General features: G+C 35.0%; 1 protein-coding gene across 5 annotated transcripts in view; it reads right to left on the minus strand.

Annotated features, from left to right (window-relative positions):
- ADGRG6 (adhesion G protein-coupled receptor G6) overlaps positions 1–23,317 on the minus strand; it is a 1,156,656-nt gene that overhangs the window by 169,400 nt on the left and 963,939 nt on the right. For all 5 annotated transcript variants that reach the window (XM_044058511.1, XM_044058431.1, XM_044058747.1 and 2 more), the window contains 2 exons: positions 4,300–4,403; positions 703–830 (listed from right to left, as the gene is read on the minus strand). In XM_044058511.1, the coding sequence (XP_043914446.1) occupies positions 703–830; positions 4,300–4,403 (232 nt within the window). The remainder of the gene's footprint in view (positions 1–702; positions 831–4,299; positions 4,404–23,317) is intronic.

The following is a 23,317-nucleotide window of genomic DNA, read 5'->3' on the forward strand; positions in this document are numbered from 1 at the left end:
AGTTTTGCTTTCTCCTTTGCATAGATAAAGTTTTCCAGTTCTGTTCCAACAAATGTTTGCCAAGATGCATTTAAATCTCATGTGTTGTTGAGTGTGCATGTGCTTGCCGTGCATACACACAGTGCATAAATAAAAGGGAATTGTTTTTCAATTAAATATTGTGGCAACCCCAAATGGCCCTAGGCAACTGAGTAGGTCTCCTAGAGCTACAGCTGGATACATCTCTGGCCCTATCACAATGCTTGTGCTGTCTGTTCACTCGGCAAGATTACTCGACATGTACATATAGTGTACACTTTGTGGTAACAATTATGAATCCAGTATTTCAGTATGCTGCTTTTAAAAGAAATAATACTAAGTATGTTTTTAGAGTTCATCCACTTATTGTAAACAGGTTATCTATATATAATTTTAGCTTCAGAATTACTTAATTTACTCAAATATTCACCAAATTCACAATTAATTTAAATTATGGGCTTATTTGGTTGCCAGGAAATAGGAAGTGGATTACAAATTAAATACAATGCTTTGCTACAGGTTAGGCAAAAGTAATGTTTGACAGGTAACATGGTACAGTACAGTACAAAGACTGTCATAAGCTGGTCCAGACACCAGTAACCTACTACACAAAAAAATAAAAGCATCCCAAACTATATTCTTTTCCAACTTGTTTTTAAGCAACAAAAGAAGAATGTAACTTACTCAAATGCAATGTAGGTAAGGACAGTTGTAGCTGAGCAAATGGCTGAAAGTCCACATCCAATATAGGTGATGAAGGTCAGAGCCTTTTCATTCTCAGAACCAATATTCTGAGAGCTTCCCTGAATGTCCTAGAAGACAATTAGATACAGATGACAATAACTAACTATCAGCAGCATGACTAAATTGTTGGTTAAGACCTATAGCTACATGGCAAGTGCTGCAAAGGAACTATAGCATTATAACATAACAGAATAACAGTTCATATGGATTTTAATAAACTTCACTCACTCATTCACCTCTTCTGTTAACCTTGGTGTTTTTCAGGGGTCTGTCCTTGTTCCCTTTTTGTTTTCTGAATTTACAAACTCACTTGCGTTAAACCATCCTGAACTTCGAGCACTAGTCACCACTGATGACAGTGTCTTCTTTAGGTCAGATCATGCCCCAACATAACTTTGCAAACCTACTTACTTCAGACATTAGTACTGTACATACCTGGCTTCACAGTAAGTAATTAAACTTCAGACAAATGCTATGCTTTCAGGTTCCCAGGCATAATTACAAATAGCACTTTTATCACTGTCTCTCATATCCTCCTCATGTAATTATACTAAAACCACCTCTTTGTTTAAATGCATTGGTTTTTGGTTTGATTCCTCTGTTACATTCAGTCAGCATACCGAAAAATGTTTAAATTTCACACCAAAAAAGATCCTACATTTACAACTTCATAATAAAGAAAAGACAAATCTTGCCATTGTTATAAGGGGTTATGTTACCATTCACCAGCTATGTCCTTCTCTTACTGACATCTATCTCTACATCTAATACCAATCAATATGGTTCATCCATCCATTAAAAGAAACCCCTTTTCCCATGTTTTTAGATGGGGTCAGGGTGTCACCTTTAACAGTGATAATCATCTATAGCCAAAGTTCACACTGCCGATTGGCTAGCCTTGCTGCAGATATTCTCCCATACCACGCCCCCACACACACACTCACACTTATGGCCAGTTTAGAGTGCCCAATCCACTTACTGCATGTCTTTGGAATGTGGAAGGAAACCTTCATGAAAACAGGAAGGACCTACAGACTAAGCACAGAAGGCACGCCAGATGAAAATGAAACTGCAGGACCTCTTGTTGGGAGGCGACAACAGTATCCACTGCACTAATGTGCAAGGCTTAGAAGACCACTGTTTATTTATGTTTGATTTCCATCTTCTACTAGCATAGCTAGGGTCAGGCAAGATGGGCGATCTCCCTGGACACAAAGTGTTGGGAGGGTATGCTCATCCATCCACATTCTGTTTTTTTTTCAATGGAAGAGATAGCTTGGGTGGTGGATGTAACTGTAATTATAGCAAATGGATTATAAGAGTGAACTGTTTTACTTTTTTTTTTTTTTTTTTTTTTTTTTTTTTACAATCTTCAGTGGAAGAGCTAGTGGGGGCATAATCTGTTTGCTAGAATGTAGAGATCGGGTCATTCCAGGTACAGGATTTTTTTTTCTTTTGAGACTTCAGTTGAAGACTACCTGGGGTGGGGAGCTGGCTTGTGGTATTGGCTCCATTCTACTTACTGCTGATTACTCTTTCTTCTTACCTACATGATTATACATAAAACTAAAACATTATTGTTTTTGTTGTTTTGCAAACTCTTCACAACATATGTTTCAGGTTTAATTCTAGAACTCTTAAGTGACATTAAAAACTCTCCTACATAAACTATATTTTTTGTCTGTGTCTTTTTTCCTTATGAAACAGATATTTGGACATTGCACAATCAAGAACACCACTTTTGCCAAGTCTTTTTTTGTCTGTACTAAAAGCACACCCTAAAATCAGGACATGCATAATCCACATATGTAAATACACAAACATCTGTTCTCTTCTATCATCTAGATTCTACACTTATTTGTACTCTTACATTAAGGCCCTCTGACTTTATTTATTGTCCATATATATATTTTAATAATTTTCTCTTAAAATTGTAATGCTTTGAATATTAGTAGTTATCTTCATTTTATTTCATATGTTTGAAGTATGACAGAGTCCTCAGTTGAATTAAATAAATGAATTTAATCCGTACTTGATGTTTGTTTACATTTTCTCTTTGCAATCTTTTAAATTAAGGTTGAAAACATTCCTCAGAGACAGATCTACTGAACAGGTTAACAACTAATTAAACAAATTATAAAACAAACAAGATGCCTAAAAGCAATGTGGTTCAAGCTGAAGTAATGATTATATAAATCAGTAAGTGAATAGCAAATGCTTAAAATGTCAGGCATTGGTTTAGGTATGTTTAGTTGTACAGACAGAACACTGTACACTAATTTATCTCACATGCTAAAATCAGGATATGTATTTTTCATCAGCAATAACAATGACATTTTATTTACTGAGGACTGAGTCTGCTGACCCACTTTCATTCAATATATTAATTTTGAGACAGCTGACAGCACTAATAGAAGAAACTTATAATAATCTGTGTTCAGTGGCCCTTAGACTGAATTCCAAATTAATATTTTTTTATTATTTGTTTGCTAGGTAAGCCTTTATGATCCTTTTTTGACCATAACGCATGCCATAAAGAAAAGGATCAGTGTTTTTTGACATTTGCACTGAATGAATCTAAATAATTTAGTCATCTGAATGCTCATTCTAAAAGCATGCATCTCTGTCTAGCGAGTTTTAGCAACCAAGGCTGATTGAGCTAACAGAGAATAAGCACAAACTAACACCCGCCATCACAATTAATGGGTCAGTTCACTGACAACCATTTATTCACCAACAGTGAGGATGTGGTATGATCTTCTGAGCATATGGGGGAATGCTACCATCACCACCTCTCCTCGTGTCATGTCTATTAAATAAGTCTCCATAGATACCATAACTACACTACCAGAACATAACCTTCTTCACTCTTCATTTAACTTTTCTGTATCCCTAAGACTGGATTTATTCTGCTCGCACAAAATGCTTATGTCTGCCTTGCATTTTCTGTCATGAAAATCTGATAAAAAATATGTGTTCTGCCCTTTCAACATTCAGTTAACCCACTACAGCAATAGTATGATATGAGTCCTTCATGTAAATGTCTCCTGTTACCCCACTTCTCCTAATACACAAGACGGATAGCTGTTAATCTGCTTAACTACCAAAGGGTTCACAATGGTGGAAGGCTTCAAGTTTTATCTTGGGGTACCAAAAATGCTATCTTAAAACATTCTCTTGACCTCCTTTCACCAGCTACTAGTCCAATATTTTGAGGCTGTTTTAAAGTTTAGCTGGTTTCCTGGGCCCTAGGTTCTATGCCAGTAAGCTGGAAGATGATCATTTATTAAAAGGATTGAAGCACTAAAGCTGTTAATATGCTGAGCAACATTTAAGATACTGTAAAGGTTGAATTTTTTCTTATTTTGCTATTCAGATACACGCACACACACACACACATATATATATATATATATACTATATATACACATATATATTTTTTTAATGCTCTGTCTCTCTCTCTCTCTCTCTCTCTCCTTCTCTCTCTCTGATAGTGTAGCCAAAAGAAACATGCATGAACAACCAATAATATGTTACCATAAGTATTGCAAAGTTTGTGAGATGATTGCAGAAGCAGACTGTTTCACTGGTGTTTGAACTGCTAACTCTGCAGCCTGTTTTATTCCATCCACCACTGCCATCTAAGAAAGCAAAAGAAAAAAATTTAAAAGGCTTGCATAGCCATGATTCAGAACTAGGCATGCAACTGTAATTTACAACGTGAGTGATAGTAAATGACTTCATATCCAGAATTATCTATGAACAACAATAACAGCATTAATGGAGATGTTAAGTATACAGACTAGACTTTGTATATCACACATTATTGGTCTAGAAGATGTTCGTATGAAAGGTGAGCTACATCAGGTATTTCATATTAATGTATACAATAATTATTTCATGCAGTAATAAAGAATGTACTTTTCTGTAAGATTTATCACTTTATCTCTACCTAAATAATAACATAATTACTGCAGAGCTTTCTGAAGGAATGAGATTTATCTTTATAGAGCTTCATAGATTAGTACTAAGCTAACTGCCCTTGCAAGCCATTTAAGCCTAGCCAATTATCCCTTGTGAGACTCAAACCCTGCACCTTGTATTTGAAAGGCAAACACCTTAACCATTAGGCAACCCATCTGTCAGCCAGATTTTTAAGAACACTCCATACACATATATATATATATATATATATATATATATATATATATATATATATATATATATCTATCTAGCATTGTCACCTCACATTAAGATGTTGTCCTGTTCGATTCTCAGCTAAAGCATCTCCTGTGTGGAGACATGCGTGAATGGGCATACCTTCGTTGAAGGTGGTGCATCAGGGCTGGCAACTCAGCACATAAAAATCTACTGCCAATCATTAGCAGACCGGAGTTCCGCTGTGGCGACCCCTAACTGGGAAAAGCTGAAAGATACAACATATATATATATATATATATATATATATATATATATATATATGTATCTATATATCTATATATCTATATATATATATATATATATATGTATATACATTTTATTTGAGCCGAAAGTCACCAATAAACAAACTTAAATGAGTCAACTCTGGTTAGAAACAATGTGATTCTTCATAATTTGTAGGCAGTGAGAAATAATGGGCCTGTTTGGACATTATAAGATTGTTAAAATACACTAAATCAAACATGCTCTTTTGCCTCAAAAATGTTTTATTTTTCAAATACAGTTGAATAAATTCCATAGTATTTGTATATAACATCTTAATAACTATGTACACTATTTATATCAGCCTGACACTATAACAGAGCTCAATATATACAATTACTTTATAGGTATAACAATCCAGTTATCAGAATGTATCTGTTCAGTTATTGTAAAGTGTCAATCAATGATAAGACTTTTTTCCATGGATTGTTAATAAATGGCTTAGGATAAATTCTTAATTCTTTAATTTTAATTTCCAACAATGCTGTGGTCTTCAGTAGGCTGTAGAAGTCTTCCAAAGTCAGTTTTGTGTTTGTATACCATCTTCTTGTTATACACTTGCTTGAGATTACAAGTATTGTCCATACTAGATGCATATTTGACTCATTCAAATGAGGACCTTTGTACACATTTAATAATACGAGAGCTTTAGATAAGTTAAATCATTCATTAAATAAAGCTTGTAAAAAGTTTTTAATACCATTCCAAAATGGCTTAATTTTAACACAGTCAAAAAAATGTGATTCCACTCTGCGCTGTGTATTTCCCCACACCTCCAACATATTCCCTTTGTGGAAGAATTAATTTTAGTAATTCTATATGGAGTTAAGAATGCTCTGTGCAAGCATTTCCAATTAAAAACTTTCCAGTATTGTGTAAAGGAAATATGTTTCATTGATAATAAAATATTTGATTTAATTTCTACAGTTAGCTGTAATATGTGTCTTTTTGTTATACAGTTCCAATATGAGGATATGGGTGTTGTTTTATAATTTATCAATATCTTGTAAAATTTCAAAATACTATTTTCCATGTCATAAGCATTATATATGATTTCATATAGGTATTTTGTAAGTTTAGGTATTTCTTTAAATGAAGAATTACTAATTATTCTGCATAAATCTTGCAAATATGTCAGAATACTTTGCATAGTTAGCCAGTCTTGCTTTGGAATTTTGTATATTGTTTCTATTGTTTGCATATCCAGAACTTTTAGTTCTTTGATACATTGAAACCAACAAACAAATCATTTCTGTTCCCAGGAATTAATTATTTCTCTGTAGATTTTATGTGGATAGCTCTTTGTAACTATGAATGGTATTAAAAGATCAAACCAGATGTTTAAATCTATATTTGCATTAATAATTTTCCTAAATTAGTCAATATAATAATTAATCATACAAGTTTTAGTGGGCTTAGTTATATTACATTGCATACTAACACATAATATGTGCCATGGCAAATTGTTTTTATCTATTTGAAATTTTTTTGTAAATCAAATTCATTTATTGATATTACAGTTAGTAATTCTTTCCAATTTGCATAATAATTTGGACTTATCCAATCTGAGATTGTTTTAGATATTGATGCTTTTATATATGTTTCTATATCAGGAAAGTTTAATCTTCCCTGTTTCCATGGTCTGATATGATGTATTAAAGTTATTCTGTTTCTTTAAGGAAACCTTAAACATTTTATTAGGCAATAATGTATTTCTTTGAGTATATTCCTTTCTGGTGACAGTTGTATTGCCAAAGTTATATATAGAATCTCGGGTAGTAAAACCATTTTTATTAAATGTAGCCTACCTTCAAATGTTAATATTATTTTGTTCTACTTTTCCACAGAGATTTTAATTGTATTGATGATATTATTGTAGTTTTTTTGAGACTAATTCATTATTATCCTTGCATAACTCAATTCCTAGATATTTTAAGTTAGATTCTTATTTCACTATAATGTGATTCCCCTTTATCTGCAATTCTTTTTTTTATTTAAAATTAAAAAATTTTGATTTTGATTTATTGAAATTGAGTCCTAAAGTCCTGCAAACTGTGTCAATTAAAATATCTAACGTTTTTTTATATTTGCTGTGGCGAGCCTCATCTGTTTCTTGATATCTTTGGATTGCTCTGAGGAGGCTCCTCATCCAGGACTGTTTTGTGGTGTTTCTATAAAATATCTAAATCTTCTAATGTCTCTTTTGTGTTGGATAATGTTAATAATATGTCATCAGAAAAGAGCATTACTTTATAATTTTATTGTTCATAAACATTTACTACTTTGAGTTTTGTATTGTTATGTATTAAATCTGCCAAATTTTCAATAGCCAAAGCAAATAGAATCAGTGAGATGGGACATCCTTGTTTAGTAGCTTTTTTTATATGTATAGATTCAGAGGTGAAAGGACCTAGCTTAACATACGCTAAATTATTTGTATACATATACATTCTTTAGTAGCTGAACAAAGGAAGGAGGAAATTCAAATAACACCAGCATTTTGATCAAATAGTCCCAATTTAGGGAATCAAAGGCTTTCTTTATATCTAAATTATATCCGATTATGAGTGTTTCTTTATTTTCTTTATTAACAATCTATAAGAGAAATCATCCTTTTAATATTGTCATGTGTGTGTCTATAATATATAAATCCAGTTTGATCATTATTTATTGTTTTGGAGAGTGGTATTTTCATTCTGTTAGCTAATATTGTCATAAATATCTTACAGTCATTATTTAATAATGATATAGGTCTATATGAGGTACACAGGTTTGGGGATTTGTTTCCCTTTAGGATTGGTGTGATTAAGGAATATCACCAAGAGGGTGGTATTAAAGCTTGTGACTGAATTTTTAATAGAGTTCTATGGAAGAGGGATAGTATTTTTGAAGGAAAACGTTTATATATTTCCATAATTATGCCATCTATACCTGGAGCTTTATTATTTTTACCCTCTTTTCTTGTATCTGTAATATTTTTGTAGGATATGAGTGCTTGCAGATCTAGTTTTAATTTTTCTGTTTTTTTTTTTATATTGGAACATTTTTCATCTAGATTTAATTGATTGATATGTATATTTTCTTTTTTGGAAATGTTCCATATAGTGATTTCTATAGGCATCAAGAATGTCACCTATATGTGAGACATGTTTCCCTTTCTTTTCATTGAAGATAATTTTAATGTTATTAGCTTTTGATTGTATTTTGATTCTTGTGGATGAATTATGTAGATATTTGGGAGAAGTGGCCATGGTGTTAATTTTTAGTTTTTCTAAAGCTAAACTAGTTTTATGTGTTAGAATTTCATTGTATTTATTGTTTAATACTTCTATTTTCATTTTCATATCAAAATGATTTTGATTTTTTCAGCTTTTACTGACAAAAGTTTGGATTGTAGATCTAATAATTCAGAATCCCATTCTCTGTTTTTTTTTATACCAAGTTAGGGTTTTACCATATATGTAAGCTTTTAATGAGTCCCATATAATTATTGTATTTATCTCTGTGGCGTAATTAATATCTAAGAAGAACTGTAATTCAGATACTAATCAGGGTTTGAACTCTTTAATTTTAGTTATATATCCTGGTTCTGGAGCTAAAGATTAATGGTTTGTACCCATTTTGAAGTTTTAGTATTAATGAATTGTGGTCTGAAAAAGGGCAGGGAGTGATTGAGAAATTAATGAATTTAGAGTGTAAGTCATGGATAGCAAATATTTTATCTATTTTAGTTTGGGTACCAAATCTGTGATCTTGATGGGAAAACAACAAAGATTTATCTTCTTTAAATTTGAAAGTATCTACAATATGAAATTATTCTACCCACTTGTTTAAAGCTTTTGATACAGCAGATGTACGCATCAGTCTTTTATTTGCAGTTTCAGAAATATCAAATATACAGTTAAAATCTCCTCCTAATATTAAGTTGCCTTTATAATTATTGGAAATGAAATCCAAGTTTTTTTAACAGTTCCTGATCCAATGCCTGTTAACCAGTATAGATTGGCTAGGGTCCATATTCTGTTATTATATTTAACTATTACTAATGCCATAAGGCCTTCTTTATCTTCATACTTATAAATGATTTCTGGGTTAATCACATTTGTTTTCCATAAACTTATTACTCCTTTTGTCTTTGTCTTATAAGTGGATTGTGCCTATATCATATATTCCTTAGGATTCCGTTTGGAATTGTCATTTGTTTTGAAATGAGTTTCTTGAAGGAAGACAATTTGTGCTTTGTTCAGTTTTAAATATTTCAGTAGATCTGATCTCTTACTAGGATTGTTTAAGCCACTGGTATTTAAAGATAATAAAATTAAATCCATCTTAGGTTATTTAGGTTGTGTATTTTTTGTTTTATTGTAACTATTAAAAATTTTTATTGATAACTATGAAGTACATGTTTGAGCTTTTAAAGGAAATTATCAGTTTTATACTTTGAGTGTTTACCAGTAAAGTAATGCATTGGTCAGGCATACTAAAAATGTTTTTGTGAAATAAATGTAAACTAATAAATGTTAGCAAAACTAAGATCCGCACTAGCCATGAAATGAAAATCATTCCTAATCTGATGGAAAAAACTAAGTCCATCAGATTATCACTCATACCTTTACAATCCAGAACATCTGAGCTCCATAAATTGAATTAGCATATGGAGAATATTTGTGATAGGAATAAGCAATATTTATATTATTTTGAACAGATATAGTACGATTGTAGATTAGACAGAATTCTAATACAATACAAAAATGTCTACTTATTGTATAAGCAATTAATATTTACATGAACAATAGATGACAAGCAATTCAATCATAGTAAAGTAGGATGTATCATATAGAAAACCTCAGTAAAAGATTATAGCACACCGTTATTTAACATAGTCACCCTTATTGATGAATACATATTACTTAATATAAATAGACAGTAGTAATATTTATACCTGATGTTTATAATACAATGTATTTTACTAGCTATATCAGAAGTTATATTTCATTGCTTGCCAGCATTTAAGTAATCACTTTGTTTGTTGCTAACTTACATAAAGCATCAAATTTGTTTTATGTGAACATTGATGAAAGTTAGTGCATTGTAATTATCAGTGCATCCCTCTTACTCCCATTTCCTACACATAAGGATTTTCATATCTGTCATTTCTTATTAAAATGAGTGAAAGTATAGGTTAAAAACAACAAATTCACTTATTGTGATTAATGATTACAAGTTCCCTTTCCATATTCATAAATTACCATTTTATGGCATATACTGAACATTTTTAGATTTAAATGGCAACATTCTATTTTGTATAATCAGCAAAGGTTAAACTGAGTGATTATTGTCAATTTAATACTATTTGTTCAGAATGTGATTGTTACATTATGCAACATTCCTAGTTCAGGCTTCTATTGTTTCCCTTGAGCAACTTTGTCAGTTTGATGTCATGTATAAAAGATTAGTTACCTTGGTAACAGCTTAAGTATTATGTATGGTCAAGATGTATTACAAAACCACAATTCAAGATAAAGCAATTATATGACTTATGCACATTTACTTATATGAGAAAATCATTGTGCTTCCCCTTGATGTTCAATATGGTGTATGTCATTTATGACAAGTTAAAACAGTAGTGCTATTATTTATTTATTTATTTATTTTATTTTACATTTGTTGACCAGGATAGTCCGACTGGATACATGTCCGTTTTCAGCGGAGGCCCGGGGAGAAAAGCTCCAAGATAACAATACACATTGAACATTTAGTAAATGCTAGTTTCAAGCAGATTACAGTCATAAGCAATACCAGCATTTAGCACATATAGTACTTATTATAAAACACTTTACAAAACATAACATTATTTTCAAAGTTAAACATACATAACATTACATTCAGGTTTAAGACACACTAAGCAGCAGTTATACAATTGACCCTTCCAGAAATGGAGTGGTAGAAAAAAGTTAGAAGTAGTTGAAGGTAAGGCACCTAAGAAATAGAGAGGTCACTAGTCGGGGTTAGTGCAAGGACATAACCAATGAGTTTTGAAGCATTTCTTGAGTTTGTTTTTGAATTGAGTTAGTGAGGGTACTAGGGTCAAGTCAGCTGGGAGTCTGTTCCATATTTTTCCAACAGAGTTGGCAAACAGGGAGTCCACAGCTGAGTAGCTGGATTTGTATGTTTGAACTAGGAGTCTAGTGGATGATCGCAGTGGTCTAGGGGCTGATAATATTTTTTAGTGCAAGTGTATTTTCTGGTTGGTAAAGGACTTTATGTGCCACTATTAGCTGGTTGAACTGCAGTAGGCTTGGCAGTTCAAGCCATCCTAGGCGATTTAAGTTGTGACAGTGGTGTGTCTGTTAGGCTGTGCCAGTAGCAAATCTGGCAATGTGGTTATAACAGGATGATAGTTTATTAAGATCTGTTTTATTTAAGTTGTAGAATAGAGGTGAGGCATAGAGAAGAGTTGATAGCAGATGGGAATGGGCAATTGCAGTTCTAGCAAGTGGGGTAAGGAAAGATTTGATTCTGTAAAGAGAGCCAAGTTTTTTATTAATGGTTTTGATAGTTTGATTGATATGCATATCAAACTTCAGGTTGTTATTAACTATGATACCCAGTAGTTTAGTTTGGGCTTCTGGGGAGATGATAATGCCATTGTTAGCAGTTATGTTGAAGGCTGGCAGGGGGGAGGTCCATGTTATTAAACTGAGTGTCTGTTGTCAATTTAATACATTTGTTCAGAATATGATTGTTGCATTCTGTGACATTTCAAGTTCGGGCTTCTGTTGTTTCTCTTGAACAACCTTGCCAGTCTGATATCATTTATAAAACATTAGTTACCTTGGCAACTGCTTAAGTATTATATATGGTCAAGATGGATTACAAAACCTACAATTCAAGATAAAACAATCACATGACTTGTTATGCATATTTACTTACATAAGTAAATCATTATGCTTCTCCTTGATGTTCAGTGTAGTGTATGTCATTTATGACAAGTTAAGACAGTAGTGTTATTATACACAAGCCCATGTTATTAAATCCTGTCTTTAATATCTAAATTCAGCAGACTGCTTCATCTTATATGATGATTATATATTTTATGTCTAGATTTACTAAAATCATACATTACATAACTATTCTATGTGTTTTTTTGGCTGTTGCTTAGTTATTTGAGAGACCACAAGCTGTAATGCTTATTCTTATTATTAGCTCCTTCCAAGCATGTTTATACAGTTCATAGACTTTAAATTATGAGACCCTTCTAGTTTCTTATTTGTTATAAGTATATTTCCATCCTTACATACACACATATCAGTACTTCAAGCACGGGCAACAATGCCCATCCAGTTTTGCCAGAATACCATTCACTAGTTCATGTGGTGTGTTTCCAGGCTGTTCTTAAAATATCCAAACCAATATTTGTCCTGTTCCATTTTACCAGCCTGTTCCATGCAGTGGCCACTCTGCCAGTTAACCACTCAACACACCTTCCATTCCCACAGATATTTCCACGAAGGAAATCTGATGACTCTCTAGCACTTCCTGGCAACCCCAAACACCCCTAGAATCAGCTATCCCCATATGCCCAACACGTCTGAGCAAGTTCTCCTCCCAGACCACTGCAAAGGGTACTGCACAAGACCAATAACTCAGACTTCCACTCTTATGTAAGTCCTTAATATGTTCTGACCAAAATACATGTTAAATATACAATTGCGCTTATCATTTATTTATTTATTTATTTTATCAAGAATCAACTTAATGAGCTAAACAAAGTGTTGGGAGACCATCAATATGTGTACATGTGGTTTAAAACAGACCTTTTATTATATATATATATATATATATATATATATATATATATATATATATATATTTTTTTTTTTTTTTTAAACCAAAAACGTCATTGCCAAGAATCATCTCGGAGGCTCCTCAGAGCCATTAAGAATTATCATCACTCTGTCTTAACCATAGACCTGGGAGTGTCTGTTTCTGTTAGTGTGTCTGTGTACTACATACCAGAGACTCGCAATACAACTGAAGCAATGCTTCACTTCACTGCAACTTCAAGCCTAAATTCCCTCCCTTTCAGTGAGGCAGCAGCCAGGAAAAGAACAGAGAGCAAACAGATAAAAAAAAAAAAAAAACTCCCAACAAGCCACCACAACATGAGACAACACACTTCTCCAGCCCTCCCACCTTTCACTCAGCAGACATACAAACAAACCATTCTCTGCCAAAATATCCCAAATCACAGTTCTATCCACCCCCTTCCCCTGGATCCAGGCTAAAACACCAAATGCCTCTTCTTAATACACAAGCATCAGTAAACCTCAATCACAAGCTACAACCCACAGCTTCCTGGAAATGAAAACAGCAACATATAACAGCTGCCAGACATAGCTGCAAACAATTACACCATGTCAGGCTTAATCAAACAGCACTCAAAGCTATGATACCTGCCATAATTGATATTAATTATGTTTAGACAGAATAATAATGACATTTGTACTAGCTGCCATACATGGCTGCATCCATGCACACCATATCAGGATTGAACAAACAGCACTTGAAGATATGATACCTGCCATAATTGATATTAACTATGTTTAGACAGAATAATAATGACATTTGTACTAGCTGCCAGACATGGCTGCATCCATGCACACCATATCAGGATTGATCAAACAGCACTCATAGCAGTGATACCTGCCAAAATTGTTAGTAACTATATTCAGACAGAATAATGATGACATTTGTACTAAGAGGTTGCTACTATTATTTAACCAGGATATACATGACATTTCTAAATCATATTTTAACTGAAGAAGGCATTAGTCTCCATAACTGCATTTTTTTGAAAACACTCTACTCTTACTATTATATATGATGTTAATTTGTTACATTTGAGTCTGAACTCTGATGAATGGTACTTTGTTGAATTAGTTAATTAATTACTTAAATTGATATAAGTAAAATCAATGAAAAATGAAAAAGATAAGTATTCATTAAGTTCAGGTAGGGGAATAGAAACTTCCATGTTTGTATTATATGTTGCTTTGTTTGGCTTATATATAATGTAAATAGTAACCCATCTTGACCTACCTTTGTTTGTGAAGAATTATTGGACTCTGAACATTCTGAATAAATCATTGCTGTCTCTCAGTTGTTTAAGAATCCCTCCTTTTTTAAATAAAAACAGATAACATGATAAATGTAGTTGTAAGAGTTATTTTTTGGGACAGCTATCTTGGAATCAGTTTTTTGTTTCTTTTTTCTAGTATCACTCCAAGGATGTGTTTCTTTTATTCTTTTAAGAGCAGGGACCATCCATTCCATTTCAGCTTCTTCTAAGTCATTAAAGGTTTTCATCTCATTGGCAAAAAGTATTTTTATCTTAGCTGGAAAGGCCAGCTGTGCTTTAATGCTGTTTTGTTTCAACAGTTTTATTATTGGCCAGACTTTTTTTCTTTGTTCTAGTATTCTGGAAGAATAATCATTGTCAAACCTAATTAGGATTTGATTGTATTTTAAGGGTGATTTTCTCCAAGCAGATTTTAATATTAGTTCCTTGTCCAGAAATGAAAGAAATTTTATAACTATGGATCTAGGTGGAGTATTTGTTGAGTTAGAAGCAGGTTTCCGCAGTGCTCTGCCTGCCCTTTCAATGCCAAATGAAATTCCCTTTTTCAAGTCTAAAAATTCTGGAATCCAGGTTGTTAATAATTAAATAATATCTTCTCCTACAATGTTTTCAGGCAGACCAAAGATCCTTATATTGTTTCTCCTTTCCCTGTTTCCTATGTCATCTATTTTGTTAAGCAGCCATGTATTCTGTTTAAGCAGAATTTGTTTTTGGAATTCTTCCTCTTTGAGTCTCCCTTCAACATCACTTAGAGAAGTCTCTATATTTGTTAGTTTTGTATGGTGTTGCTGTAATAGTTCCTTAAGAGTATCAGTCTGTTTTTGAGAATTTAATTTGAGGTTTTCCAAGTCATGTTTAAAGCCATCCATCTTCAAAGATAGTTCCTGTAAGGTAGATGTCATCAATTGCAGTTCTTTTTTCAAAGCAGCATCAGGATGAGAATTCCTTGAGTTGTTCATATTCAGTGACTTAACATATCTCCAAGTTACCTGACAAGAACATTTTTGTATAACTGCACCAAAATTGATATTTATATTGTTTAGCAGTTTATCTATAAATTTCTGACATTTTAAACTTGAAAATAATAAATTTTTCCTATATTATTATACTAGTTTATGGAGCTCTCAAAATTCACTGCTCTCAGTTGGCCATCTAGGCTCCACCCCAAAACATGCTCTTTTTAACACATTACAAATCAAATGCCCTGTAGCAGTTATTCACATAAAGGGAGGACCCCCTCAGTAAGCCTGAGTAACTTTCCATACATATGCAAGCACGTACATGTCACCAAAAGGCAAGAGAATTAGAAAGAATATAGCCCTGGTAGTGGAGATAAAGGGCTGGTCTTTTGATGTAGCAATGATCCTCATTTATAAACATATGTAGTTATGGTGAGTGCCATCAATTAGCTATACTTCAGTCATCATACTAATCAGTGTTGCAATACATTCAAAAGAAATGGGATAATGTAATTGAGCAAGAGGCAGCCTGAGTCAACGTGGGTAGATGGGGGTCTATATTAGAACATCGAAGTTTCAAAACTTCGAATGTTCAAATATCGAACCCTATTCAGTGAAAGCTGAAAACATCGAACATACAGAACAGCAAATTTTTTCCTAGGGAAAAAATTTGCTGTTCCAAAACACATACACACAACACAAGCACACCAAGCAAACAGTGATCCACACACATACACCTAAAATCTTACACCTAACCCTACACTAAACTATACACACACCAATAACCATCCACTTACCTTAATTCAAACCCTAACCCTAAGGTCCGTCACTATCGCACACTCACTTCACCCACACCCTAACCCTAACTGACCTACCCTGTCCTAACCCTCACACAATCGCACACGTACCTGATCCGCGCTCTAACCCTAACTCATCTAACCCACCCTAACCTTCACGTCCACACAATCGCATACATACCTAACCCACACCCTAACCCTAACTAACCTAACCCACACTCAATCGCACACTTACTTGAACCTGACCCATAACTTTCCACCACAGAGCTGAAAATACCAAAGCAACAGAAACGGACAACCAAATTCTTTCCCTAGGAAAAAAATTTGATTTTCTGTTGCTTCGATGTTTTCAGCTTAAGCTGAATAGGGTTCGATATTAGAACATTCAAAGTTTGGAAACTTCGATGTTCTAATATAGACCCAGTAGATGGTTACTCATGTCTGTTAGGGGTGTTGCAACACATCCTGCCATGCGTGTAGACTGAAGATCCAGCCTGCAGTGTTTGAAAAGGTAGACATAATGGTCCAAATGGCAGTCTCACAGAAATATGCAACAGAGATATTCCTGAAAAAAGTCACAGTGGTGACTGCTAATCTTCCATAGTGAGTCTTGACCTTGTCATCCAGTGTCTTACCCTCATGGCCATGACAGAAGATAATGCAGACAGGCAGACATTTAATCAGAAATTGTTTGGATACTGATTTGTCTTACTTGTTTGTCATTAAAGAGATAAAAAAAGCCTGTCAGACAGTCTAATTTCCTTGTTTCTATTTATGTAGCATCAACCCAACTTTGTCCCTATGTATCCTGGCTGCTTATTAGGAGGCGGTATGTAGGAAATTTTTAGATGTCATGTTGGGGGGCATGTTAGTTTGGGTATTATTGTCTGCCTCTGTCTGTCAGAGATATGGGGGCCAGACCAGTGGTGAATTTCTGATTTGCCACCCATTAGTCAAGGATATGCTTAAATAGGGTTAGTGATGGAATCCTTTTATCACTTGGATTGGAACCTGCTTCAGAACATGGGGAATCTCTGAGATGTGCATCTGTATTGCCAACATGTCTTATTTATGTCACAAGTAAAATGTAAATCCTTGGATCTAGTTGTTCTGACTCTGTTCACTTTGGAGATATGCAAAAGGTCCATCAGAGCTAGATGTGAAGATGCCTTGTATGCCAGCATAGATCACCTCTCAGTAACCTGTAGGAGACTGAGTACACAGATAGGGATTTAAGGTGGTCTGTACAGGATAATGTGTTTATACCCTGGATTCTCCTGGTAAGGAACCTTTCTGGATGTTCCAACTTTTGCATATGTCTAGTTAGGTACATACCAAAGATGGCATTATACTCAATGATGAGTCTGATAAGGGCCAAATAAAGTGGTACCATAATATCCTTGGACCCGGATGTAATGCCCTAACTTCTAAGTTGAGCAACACAGAATAATGTTCTTACTACCTTGGACACATGTTGGTTAAAGGACGGATTACTGTTGACATATGTTCTCAGATCCTTGACTATCAGTTTAATTCTTAGGGAGTGTCTTATCAATGGAGTAATTAGCCTGGGCAGAAGTTTTCCCAAAAGACACTATAATGCATTTCTTGGCATTGAAATTTAATATTTGACTTTGGCACCAGTCATTTGTCTGTGTTAGACCCTCTTGTAAGATGCTTGTGTCATGGGGGAATCTAAGATAGCTCATAATTTGCAGTCATCTAAGAACTTGGTCAGCCAAAGGCCATTGACATTAGCCTTTAACTCCAAGAAGTAGATGCCACGTAGCAGTGGTCCCAACATGAAACCCTGAGGTACACCACTGGTGACCAGTCTCTTAGTGGAGGTGGTCTCACCAACCCCAACTTTCTGGGTTCTATCTATGAGCTAGCTGGCTATCCAGCATGTTATGTAGAGGTATATGCCCAGTTCAGGCCTGTCAACTATACCCAAGAAGGATATTTTATCAAACACCTTAGCCAGAACCTGGTAGGTGGTATGCACCATTTTCCACTTATCCATTGCCTTGGTGACCTTCCCAAAGACATCCACCAGGTTTAGTAAACATGAAGGCTGCCTATGTTTTTGTTGATCATTTCCATCATAGTTTGTTCCATGGCTTTAAATATTAGACTAGTCAGACTAATGAGTCTGTAGTTCCAAGGGTCATTTGATAGTTCAGCCTTGTGAAGTGGGATAACCATTGCAGTCCTTCATTCTCATGGTACAAAGCCTGTTTTGAGGCTATTGTTTACAAGTAATTGAAGTGCTCCTGATAGGTCATATTCCATGCTATTTAGCTGGCATCCTGGGATACTGTCAGGGCCCACTGAGGCTGTGTTTTTGGTCTTAGTGAGTGCTGCCAGGACTTGCACACTGTAAAAAGTTGGTGGGGGTTTATGCTATTGGATTTGTTATGAGAGAAGATGGGGGATTGAGTGGGGAAGTTTGAGCTGAATTTGTAAGCCAGCAAATTCACTATGTTGCTCTGCTCAGTAAAGCTGGTACCACAGACCACCAGTTCAGACACAGCTGTGGAAGGCCTTGTGGTTGTCTTTAAGCTGTGAGGCTATTTTAAACTCATAATTTGCCTTGAGGGATTTAAATATCTTCCTATTTTCCTGTTTACTTTAATAGGAGAGCTCGTATCATTACTGAAATTGCTCTTCCTGATTTCAGCCATGACTTTTTTCCTTTTGTTATATACCATATTAAAATATGGATTCCATTAGTTTGTTTTGTTTTTAGATTTTGTTTTGGGCTTAGGTACACCAGACTCTATACAGCCATTTACATGGTTTTACAGAATCTCTCTGAACATTTTCAAAATGGTTGCTGTAAACTTGCAGTTGGGAAGGCCATTGACTTTGACAAACTATCCCTTAATAGGGGATCCATATGAGATCCACGAAAACTCACATTACTGATGACCGGATCACCGAGATGAGATCGCTGACACCACATATCCCCGACAATGGTGAGTAGTGCGGAATGTGATGTATTCCCATTTCTGCAATGTGGTGCGATCTCTGAGTTGGTATGTTTACGGAGGGGGTGCAAGGGGGCTTGCCCCCCTGCTATACATGTTTCTGTTTACTTTGTAACTGTATTATGGGAATAGATTCCGTTCTGTAATACATATACCTACCTTTGTTGGGGATGTGTTGTGTCAGAGAGCTCATCTCAGTGATCCGGTCATTGGTAATGTGGGTTTCATGGATCTGACATGGATCCTTAATAGGATATAGTTTACCTTGGAATAGTTCTTAACTGTTACAGGGTTTGCTGGGATTACCAAGCTGATTTTAGTTTGAAGAAGACAGCTTTGTAGTTCGATCTCACCATTAAGGACATGACATGGGGGAAGGAGTTAGTGGTAGCATTCTCCCGTATTGGCGAGTACCAGGTCCAGTTTGTTTGAACCTCTGGTAGGTGTGTGCACTATCTGATCAAGGGTATTTGTGTTAATAGACGGCTACAATTTGTGAGTCATATTTAGGTTCCATGGTTAGGCTTATAAAGACCATAGAGGTCTTTATACTCATATACACCTATAAACCTATGAACCTTAATCACAGGGTATCTATATACATACATTAGTGTAGGCATCATGTTGCATATTTATTCCATGATTTCTTCTTGGATAAACCTCTTTTTCTTCTTTCTGATTTCTCTATAATGTGTATTAAGTGCTCTAAAGTCAGTGACTGTTCAGTCTTCCATTTTCTTGTTATGGCCTTTTCAACAACAGTCATTAATCAAAATGAAATTATGTTTTCCTTTTTCACATAGTTATTCTGAATATCACATCATGTAAAGAATAACAAAATGGCAATCAATGGCAATCAATCAATCAATAAATAAATAAATATTTTTCTGTTTCTCTTTTGTTAACCAGATCAGACCAACTAAGCCATTGTTTTTTTTTTGTTGTTTGTTTCTTTTTTCTAGGGGGACCAAAGGAGATATTCATACTAACTACAGGAAATTTGGCATTGGTCAAGGCACCAAGGAAATTTCCAAATCTTTCTCAAGATGGCACCAGAGGGCACATTGAATTAAAAAAGTGACAAGATTCTTTATTTGCTATATATTTAAAGGGGAAAAAACTTGATTGTTTTATAAATGTAGTCAGTGCCGTACAATTAAAACTGCATTAATCATTGTTAACAGCAATAAAATAGCATGCTTTTCTCTTTCAAAAGGGCCTGTAATAATAGGAAATGTCTTGTCTTTTTGAATAGATCTGGTGTCCCAGTGTTTTGCAATTACATATTAAGCACCTGCTGAAAAGTAAAACTTGTGCATATTCAACAACAGAACAATGTTTCTTTATTTGTGCTGCATTTGCTAAACCAGAAAAGAAAATGATTAATTTAAAGGGTGAATATCTATAATATACTAAAGTTTCACAAGATATTCTAATTAAAAAAACTAGAATCTCTATACAATATCATAAGTTCTAATAATGTTGTAAATGAAGGTATGTTAGATATTGACACTGACTATAAATAACTACATTATAGATACGTAATGTAGACATAGTAATTAAGGGAAAATTTCCAGACACAATTCTAATCCCAGTTGTAACTATCATTGCTTAAATTCCCCAACTTAACAAGACTTCTTAACATGATCTATTTCAAGATTTAAAGCAAGAGAATGATCCAGATATATTGGCTAAGTTAAGATCTAAATGAGTAAACTAAGAGAAAGCGTTTGCGTTATTAGACTACGATATTTATTTATGTGTTTGTGATAATGGCAAGTAAAGGATTAAGTTTAAACTCTGCTAATTTGATAGACAAAGAATTAAGCACCATGCACCACACAATAAACTTCAGACTGTAACATCTTAGTACAAAGTTAATACATCATGAATCTACAAACAAGTGTTTAGTCTGGTTATTATATAACTCCACAACATAATAATTCATAGGTCCATAGGTAGGTACTAGGCTAATGGCCCTAGGGTCTATATAAGCCTAGCCAAAAAGGTACCCTGGCTTTCGCCACCCAATAAAATTATTTTCTTGTGCCCCTGTTGAGCAGAGTCCCAGAGGTGATCCCCGGGGTGAATTTCCTATTTCCCATCCAGCCATCAAGATTTTTCTTGAAGAGTGCTAATGAGCATTGTTTGATATCGATAGGTAGTTTGTTCCAGACTATGGGAAGTCTCTGGGACAGGAATCTATCCCTCCAGCATGTTCTGTTTACTGTGGTGACAAGGTTTAGGTCCCTAAAGCATGTAGCTCAGAGGGATTGGGATTTCTTTAAGTGGAGCATGTCCAACAGCTCTGGGTTTGACATAGCTTTGTACGTTAGGCAGTGATCAACTCTGAGTAAGTGATATGCGACAGGGTAAAGCTGGAGTTTTTTGAGACAGTCTGCATAGGGCATCTGTTTGAGGCCGGTAATCTTTGTGAGGTATTTCTGCAGCCTTTCTAGTTGTTGTAGATGTCTTGTGAGGTACATACCAAAAGGGGGGTTGTACTCTATAATGTGTCTATTGAGTGATGAGTAGAGGGGAACAATGACCTCTTTTTTCCTGGATGAGAAACCTTTTGTGATGAGGTGTACCACGTAGGAGGATTTTCTGACTACTGTGGCGATGTGATTATCAAAGGAGAGACTACTGTCCACCTGTGTCCCAAGGTCTCTTATCACACTTTCAGTGTTAAGTAGACTATCACCTATGTGGTAGCTCATGGGTACAGAGTTTTTATCAAAGGGGATGACAATGCACTTTTTGGCATTGAGCTTGAGGCCATGTCTTTGACACCAGGCATCTGTCTCAGTGAGGCCCTTTTGTAGGATGTCCACATTGTTAGGAGTTTTGATTATGGCTCCAGGTTTGCAGTCATCTGTGAACTTCATTAGCAAGAGACCTTCTGTGTTAGCCTGTACTTCAGAAAAGTAGATACCAAACGGGAGGGGACTCAGGACTGAACCCTGTGGTAATCCACCTGTTATTGATCTGAAGTCGGATTTGGAGTCTGCTACTTTCACAGTGTGGGTTCTGTCAGTGAGCCAGTTGGCAACCCATCTTGTGACATAGGGATTTATACCTAGTATAGATAGTTTATCTATAATTCCAGAGTGGGGGATGGTGTCAAAAGCCTTGGCGAGATCTAGATAGACTGTGTGAACCACCTTACCTTCGTCTACAGCTTTGGTGACTGCTTCAAAGAAATCTATCAGGTTTAGGTGACATGATCTGCCTTTTACAAACTCAAACTTGGTGGGGTCCAGAGTTTGGAGATTACCAATGTCTTTGTTTATATGCTCCACAATGATATGTTCCATGGCCTTGTAGACCAGGCTCGTTAGGCTAATTGGGCTGTAGTTCCCAGTGTTCGTGGTGGCTCCCCCTTTGGGATAACTGTTGCTGTGCACCATTCATTGGGCACAAAGCTTGAGGTGAGGCTATGATTGAACATGGTGCTTAGGTATGGCGCCAGTTCATTCTGTAGTTCGTATAGAATGCAGCTTGGGATGTTGTCAGGTCCCATGGATGCTGTGTTCTTGGCTTTAGAGAGTGTAGCTTTTACCTGTGCAGCTGTGATTACAGGAGCTATGCATTCTTCTGGTACAGAGATGAGCCTTTTAAGGGGTGAAAGAGGGGTAAAGTTAGCAATGAACCTATCTGCCAGAATGTTGGCAATATCAGTTGGTTCTGTATATTTAGTTCCATTGTGCTGTAACTCAGAGCAGATCTGAGTGTTGCCACTGAGATTCTTGACATAGCTATAGAATGCTTTGTGGTTGTCTTTAGAATCAGTGGCAATTTTGTTTTCGTAACTAGCTTTGGAGGATTTTATGAGGGATCTCATCTTCTTACTGAGGCTTTAAGCCTCCGTTACTTACAATCATGGGATTTTACTCTTTTTTGCAACAGTTTCTTTCTTCTGTTGTAGAGTTTGTTTATGGCAGGGGACCACCGATTGGGTTCCTATTTTTGGAGGATAGCATCTTGATTCTGTTAGGGATAGCACAATCTATGCACTCGTGTAAGTGCTTATAAAGTGCATTTGTGTAGGATTCAGCTAACCTTTTAAAGGTCAGCAGAGCAAATATGGAAATCTCTTTACCCTCTTACAAAGTGTGGTAATTAATATGCACTGTTCAAAATACATGTTCAAATTTAAACAAACTACATTGTCAAACCTGACCT

The sequence above is a fragment of the Protopterus annectens genome, chromosome 1.part0, assembly GCF_019279795.1.
Source record: "Protopterus annectens isolate FY-2018-M chromosome 1.part0, PAN1.0, whole genome shotgun sequence".
NCBI lineage: Eukaryota > Metazoa > Chordata > Ceratodontiformes > Protopteridae > Protopterus > Protopterus annectens.